This window comes from Nematolebias whitei, chromosome 9, assembly GCF_014905685.2.
Source record: "Nematolebias whitei isolate Nwh7 chromosome 9, NemWhi1, whole genome shotgun sequence".
Classification (NCBI taxonomy): Eukaryota; Metazoa; Chordata; class Actinopteri; order Cyprinodontiformes; family Rivulidae; genus Nematolebias; species Nematolebias whitei.
Genome location: NC_056506.1, coordinates 49,939,472 through 49,946,911, shown reverse-complemented (window position 1 = coordinate 49,946,911; position 7,440 = coordinate 49,939,472). Strand labels below are relative to the sequence as shown.

Genomic DNA, 7,440 nt, shown 5'->3' with positions numbered 1-7,440 from the left:
ACTGTCCTGCTACGTTTAGATTTGAGCTACTGTCCTGCTACGTTTAGATTTGAGCTGCTGTCCTGCTATGGTTAGCTTTGAGCTACTCTCTTGCTACGTTTAGATTTGAGCTACTGTCCTGCTACGTTTAGATTTGAGCTACTGTCCTGCTACGGTTAGCTTTGAGCTACTGTCCTGCTACGGTTAGCTTTGAGCTACTGTCCTGCTACGTTTAGATTTGAGCTACTGTCCTGCTACGTTTAGATTTGAGCTACTGTCCTGCTATGGTTAGCTTTGAGCTACTCTCTTGCTAAGCGTTGCCTCTTGCTAAAGTTCGCTTCGAGCCAGGGTCTTGCTACTTTAGGCTTTTAGCTTGTTTCCTTTCTTTTAGCTGATGTTCCACTTCAGCAGATTTCAGCAGTCACTGTTTTCAGGATCCTGTTTCTAAGTATTTTATTTTTTAATCCAGTCTTTGACGTCAGCCCATTTGGATAAAACTTAGAGTTCATTCTTTTAAATACATTTTAAACAGGAGCTAAAGCGTTAAACGGCTAAACTTTTAGCTGTTCTCGGCTCCTAAAGCAGAAAACTGTCCTGACTTCGTTGTTTACAGATTTATGCGCCGAGTCCAGTTACATGTTCGCCCTTTTTTATGTTTCAGCTCAGATTTTTATTATTTTGTCCTGAATTCAACCTTCAGTTTGACGGACGCCTCGCCTGATTGATGATCTCAGAGCTGATGATGATTGATGAGCGACAGATCGATCGGACTGAACCGACACAGAATAAAAGTATCCGAGTACTTTTACTGATGAAGTATTGACGGACTCCGGCTCTTCCCCTTCACTCCTTCTGGTTTCTGTCCTCCATTTGTGTTCTTGTATTTAATTTTCTGTTTCAGCTGTTTTCGTTGCCTCTTTCGTTCCTTTTCCACGTCTTAATAATCCGATTAATAATCTGATTAATAATCTGATTAATAATCTGATTAATAATCCGATTAATAATCTGATTAATAATCTGATAAAATGCTCAGAAATCCCTAGTCTCCATGTTTAATCAGCTGTCAGTAAACAGCTGCTCATGCTGCTCGCGGTTCGGGAGGTTCCCGATGAAACGTTCTACCGGAGCATCCGGTAAATTCTGTCCCAGCTCTGCTTTCTGATAATCTGACTTCCTGTCACGTTAAGAGGGAAAAGTCTCTGCAGATTCCTGACGAGCTGCAACCTGAACGTAAATAATTGATCAGTCGTCGATGAGGTGAGGCCCAGAGAGACGGGCCGCAGCTCCACGAGTGTCCATCAAACTGCAGGAGGAGGACATGTCCTGTTGGACGTGAAACGGCCAAACATGAACCTCCTCCTCCTCAGGTGTGACGACCCGTTTCCTGCCGGCAGTAAATCAGAGATGAAACCAAGAGTCGGCTTGTGTTGGAAGACTAATCCCGAGTCCGTCACATCTGAGCGGAGGACGTCGCTGACGAAGCAGAACCGGACACGTTGGACATCATTTCTCACGGTTTACATTTGTTCTGCTTGAATCTGTTTTAGACTCAAAGCAAACAGTTTACAACGCCAAGGCGTAAAGACAACAGCAATGCTCCTTAGAGAAGCAGCTCGTCAGTCCGTGAAGGGTCAAAGGTCATTTGGCGTCCACCATTCTACAGAGACGGATTAAACATTTAGGACAGAAGCCGGTCTTCTTATGAGTGGACCACTCCTGCTAATTCACCCTGAAGGTCAGACCGTGCAGTTCTCAGAGAAGTTGGCTCCATCTGAGACTCCACAGGCCTCAGTTAGCAGGTCAAAGGTCATGGCTCTTCTAAAGACGGCCATTTTACAATTTCATCTGTTTTCCTCAGTGGACCAGCCTGGACCTTGGGACGACTAAAGACCCGGTCGCCTCTGTGGACCAGCCTGGACCTCGAGACGACTAAAGACCCTGTCCCCTCTGTGGGGACCAGCCTGGACCTCAGGACGACTAAAGACGAGGTCGCCTCTGTGGACCAGCCTGGACATCAAGACGACTAAAGACCCGCTCACCTCTGTGGACCAGCCTGGACCTCGAGACGACTAAAGACCCTGTCCCCTCTGTGGACCAGCCTGGACCTCGAGACGACTAAAGACCCTGTCCCCTCTGTGGGGACCAGCCTGGACCTCAGGACGACTAAAGACGAGGTCGCCTCTGTGGGGACCAGCCTGGATCTCAGGATGACTAAAGACCCACTCACCTCTGTGGACCAGCCTGGACATCAGGATGACTAAAGACCCTGTCCCCTCTGTGGACCAGCCTGGACCTCAGGATGACTAAAGACCCTGTCCCCTCTGTGGACCAGCCTGGACCTCAGGATGACTAAAGACCCGGTCCCCTTTGTGGGGACCAGCCTGGACCTCAGGACGACTAAAGACGAGGTCGCCTCTGTGGGGACCAGCCTGGAACTCAGGATGACTAAAGACCCGGTCCCCTTTGTGGGGACCAGCCTGGACCTCAGGATGACTAAAGACACTGTCCCCTCTGTGGACCAGCCTGGACCTCAGGATGACTAAAGACACTGTCCCCTCTGTGGACCAGCCTGGACCTCAGGATGACTAAAGACCCGGTCCCCTTTGTGGGGACCAGCCTGGACCTCAGGATGACTAAAGACCCGGTCCCCTTTGTGGGGACCAGCCTGGACCTCAGGATGACTAAAGACACTGTCCCCTCTGTGGACCAGCCTGGACCTCAGGATGACTAAAGACCCGGTCCCCTTTGTGGGGACCAGCCTGGACCTCAGGATGACTAAAGACCCGGTCCCCTCTGTGGACCAGCCTGGACCTCAGGACGACTAAAGACCCTGTCACCTCTGTGGACCAGCCTGGACCTCAGGACGACTAAAGACCCGGTCGCCTCTGTGGACCAGCCTGTGGTCCAACCAAAGATTAAATTAATTTTTTTACATGGTTCTTTTACCGGAAGCTTCGGTAAATCTGAGACGATCAGAACCTCCTAACCACAGATCAGCAGAACTGATTCTGGACCTTCTGAGGTCTAAATTATTTTTAGATGCGTGACTGCAGACTATTTATTTTAGTTTTTTAGTTCAGATCTTCCTGCAGCTGTCTGTTCTGTCCCGATCTGTTTTTGCCCCGGTTTGTCCGGTTCTGAAGGTCGGGCTCCTCGTCCTCGTCACACAGCCGAGAGATTTAAGTGTCAGAAACGCAGCGTCAGCGCTCTCGTATCGAGTCTCTCCAGTAAAATGGTTGTTAGGAATCCTCAGGGGGGTCATCGGCACCGGGGAGCCCATCAGGGCCGGGCCTGCCGGGCCGAGTGGATTAATGAGGACTGGAGGCGCTAACGTGATCTTTAATACGAGTCGTTTCCATAAAAGTGTCGAATCATTTCAGAGATTTATTGATCCGTGTTTAACGTGGAGGATCAGCCTTCGTTTTTAAAAACTCAGGTTTTCAAGAAGATTTCCACCGAAGACGAGTCTTAAAACATTAGTTTTTTTTATTATGTGAAGTTAATTATTCCTCGTCCACTCGAGGTGAGTGATGGGAACAACTCTCAGCTACTGTCGTGTCAAACTGTAGCTCAACGTCTCGGACGTGAACAGAATTAAAGCTGTTGTTGATAACCTTCATCAGAGCTGGTGGCCATCTTGGACTACGATCACACTATTTTATTCACCGCCAGGTACAACAGTGGAGCCGGGGGTGGGGGCAGTGGTGGAGCCAAGGGGTGGCCAGTGGGGGAACCAGGGGGTGGCCAGTGGTGGAGCCAAGGGGTGGCCAGTGGGGGAACCAGGGGGTGGCCAGTTGTGGAGCCAAGGGGTGGCCAGTAGGGGAACCAGGGGGTGGCCAGTTGTGGAGCCAAGGGGTGGCCAGTAGGGGAACCAGGGGGTGGCCAGTTGTGGAGCCAAGGGGTGGCCAGTAGTGGAACTAGGGGGTGGCCAGTAGTGGAACCAGTGGGTGGCCAGTGGGGGGAACCAGGGGGTGGCCAGTGGTGGAGCCAAGGGGTGGCCAGTGGTGCAGCCAAGGGGTGGCCAGTGGTGGAACCAGTGGGTGGCCAGTGAGGTCGCCAAGGTGTGGCCAGTGGGGGAAACAAGGGGTGGCCAGTGGTGGAGCCAAGGGGTGGCCAGTGGGGGAACCAGGGGGTGGCCAGTGGTGGAGCCCAAGGGGTGGCCAGTGGTGGAGCCCAAGGGGTGGCCAGTGGGGGAGCCAAGGGGTGGCCAGTGGGGGAACCAGGGGGTGGCCAGAGAGGGCACCAAGGGGTGGCCAGTGAAGGCGCCAAGGGGTGGCCAGTAGTGGAGCCAAGGGCCTCAGCCATTGACCAGATAAGAGGTGACATTCATTTTCAGCTCAGTTGAGGTTCTGTTACATGTCCACGGCCTTGGGGGAGGGAGGGGTGAGGAAACAGTCAAAGAATCTTTGTTGTTTTCAAAACATTCCAGGAGGAGTTGAGATAAGTCCGGCGTCAAGGCCACAGTTTGGGTCAGGCAGAACTCGTGAATTGTTGTTTCTGCCTTTTTAAAGTCTCGCTGGTACATTTCTCTGATGGAACTCCAAAAACAGCCAAATTGATCCTTTTCGCAAAAAGTCGAGCTCACAGCTTCTCCAAGATTATTCCCACCATTCATGAGTGCTGCCAGGGAGAACACAGTCCTGATAACTGCTCCAGCTCCCTGCTGCAGCTCCACAAATTCAGTCTGAGCGCTGTCGAGCTTCAACACATCCACACGAATTTGTAGACAATCCAAGATTTCACCAACCCAAACAGCAAAAACCAGTTGTCACCATGAATCCAATTGTTTCCGTCGAGGTCAGAGGGTCCTCCTTATGCCCCGACCTGTCCAGAGGACCTGACTCAACCTTGTTAGATTTTTTTAAATGATTGTACGTCTGATTATTTTCTTCAAGTGTCTGTAAATTTGTCCAACGGTTCATGAGATATTTTGCTAACGGAAGCTTCCAGATATGAGCAAGAACATTTTACTGTTGCCTCTTTTTGAGCAGTAACTTCATTCTGAGTCTGAAACTCGGGCCTGAAGGCAGCGGGCGATATGCAGCATCCTTCTTTTCAGTTGGTCTGTACGGGAGAACAATTCGAATTATGTTTTCCTTTCTTGTGTGTGAAATCTGTTTTTGGTCTTTTCTCAGTGACCCGGCGCTGCAGTGAAGCAGGAAGGTACTAGAAATAGTTTTCTTGGTGAACCAGAGTCCGGTTTATGTTTCTCTAAACGGTTATCGATTGATCCAGTTGGAGCTGCTTGATCCTCTGAACAACTTCCTGTTGAAGCTGAAATTAATCCTGACCTAATTAAAGACCTGCAAGATGAAATACTCAGCTTTTATTGTGAAGGTGCCAAACACTTCCTGATGGGCATCAACGGGAGTTACATGGAGTTAAAATGAACTCCGACCTCTGACCCGTGAAGAACTTCAGGTGAAGCGCTCAGACAGGAAGTCGGCCGTGTTGTAGCGTCTGTTAGGAGTCAACAACAAACAAAAACAAAGAGGTTGTTTGTTAAAAGTTTGGCCTGAAAGGTGACCTCCATATGACTGCAGGGAAAGAAGATGATTTAATATTAAATATATTGTTTGACTGTTTTAGATGGAGTTAAACTGTTTACAGAATAAACCAGTTTTATTTTCAGAGTGAAGCAGCGCCTCCTGGAGGCAGCAGCAGCTCCTGCAGTTTTCCTGCATTCTGCACTGATTTCACTTTAATTAGTTTGATTATTGTCACTGACCCCGTGTTTTCTGTCTCGTCAGGTTTTTAATCGTTCTGGGATGTTTGATTCTGGCCATTCTGACCACCTTCAAAGAGTACGAGAAGGATTCTGCTCACTGGCTCCTGGTTCTGGTGAGATGTTCGGACCTTTTCTGACCCGGTCGGTTGTGAGGCGTTCCACCAGGTTCAGTTCTTAAAGCAAACAACTTTTCCAGTCTTAGTTAGCTTTTTATTTTTTTTGAACACTTGTCAAAATGAGCTCAGATTTCGACTTTTAACAGAAAGTTTGTGAATAATTTTAGGCTTAAGCTGATGAAGTGTTTTATTCTGCAGGAGTTGGATGTTTGAAACCAAATGGACTGTTTTTGCAGGAAACCTTTGCCATCTTCATATTCGGAGCGGAGTTTGCTCTGAGGATCTGGGCGGCGGGCTGCTGCTGTCGATACAAGGGATGGAGGGGGAGGCTGAAGTTCGCTCGCAAACCGTTGTGTATTTTAGGTAAGGTGGTGGGAAGATGAAGATATGAGACCTAGAAGTGAAAATAGACGAGCAGAAAATACGGCGTTAAAGTGACTCAGAGGTCTGAAATCTGGTTTTGGTTGTTCAGAGTTCTGCAGCTGCTCGTCAGGACGAGTCGTTGATCCAGCTCAGCTGAACTTTCTGTGACTGAACTGCTGTTTTCAGGTCTTTAATGGGTAAAAAAAACTGTGGGAAATGTACCACAGGTTGTTTAACCTCCTGCTGCCTTTGGGTCATTTTGACCCAAACCAGTTGTTTTGTCTCAAATCCCCCCAGAGGTCAGAGGTCACATCCAAACTCTCACTGACTTCTATTGTGTCTCACAAGTTGCTTCTTAAAACAGGAAGTGAAGGGTCTTTTCAGTTCATCGTATCTTCTAAAACCCAGAAACGTGCACGAACACCCACGTGACCATCAGAACCTTCTGACCCTCACAGGTTAAGAATTTGTCCAAATACTTCGATGTCTTCACACAGCAACGGTTTGAAACTTAACTTTTTCGTTCATTTCTGCATAAAGTGCTGCTGTGTGTAGCCCCGCCCCTTTATTTCTCCTTTCATAATGGAGGGAATCACCATGGAAACCAGAGACTCAGCAAATTCTGACTCTGGATTTTTTTTAAGATAAGATAGAACTTTATTGATCCCACAGGAAATTGTTGTGCCAGAGTTTCAGTACAAAGGAACAGACACAAGATATAAAAATAACAGAATATAAAAATACCAACATTAAGTTCTAAACATGTGCAGACAGAAACATTAGTTTATTGTAATACGGATTATTTTGATTGTCCTCTGTGTAGAAAGGGGGAGTAGTTGAACAGTTTGAAGGACTTCCTGTGTTGTTCTGTGGAGCACCTCGTGGTCTCAGTCTGACTGAAGGTGCTGCGGGGAGAGTCCAGGGTGTCATGCAGGGGGAGTGACGTGTTCAGGATCTGGAGCAGGTTCCTCAGCATCCTCTGCTCAGACACCTCTGTCAGAGACTGCAGGTCCACTCCCAGAACTGAACCAGCTCTCTTCATGAGATTATTGAGTCTGTTGGCATCAGCTTTATTCACCTCCAGCACACCACAGTGTAGAAGATGATGCTGGAGACCACCAAGTAGTGAAAGTGAGACCGAGTGGTAAAACATCTGTAGCATGGTCCTGCAGACTACAGAGTGGTAAAATATCTGTAGCATGGTCCAGCAGAGACCACCGAGTGGTAAAACATCTGTAGCATGGTCCTGCAGAG

At 48.5% G+C, this 7,440-nt stretch overlaps 1 protein-coding gene across 1 annotated transcript in view; it reads left to right on the top strand.

The window, feature by feature from the left end:
- The window catches only part of kcnq3 (potassium voltage-gated channel, KQT-like subfamily, member 3), a 54,433-nt gene that overhangs the window by 35,627 nt on the left and 11,366 nt on the right, over positions 1-7,440 (top strand). Inside the window, exons 2-3 of the mRNA XM_037682455.1 lie at positions 5,730-5,820; positions 6,060-6,186. Of these exons, the coding sequence (XP_037538383.1) occupies positions 5,730-5,820; positions 6,060-6,186 (218 nt within the window). The remainder of the gene's footprint in view (positions 1-5,729; positions 5,821-6,059; positions 6,187-7,440) is intronic.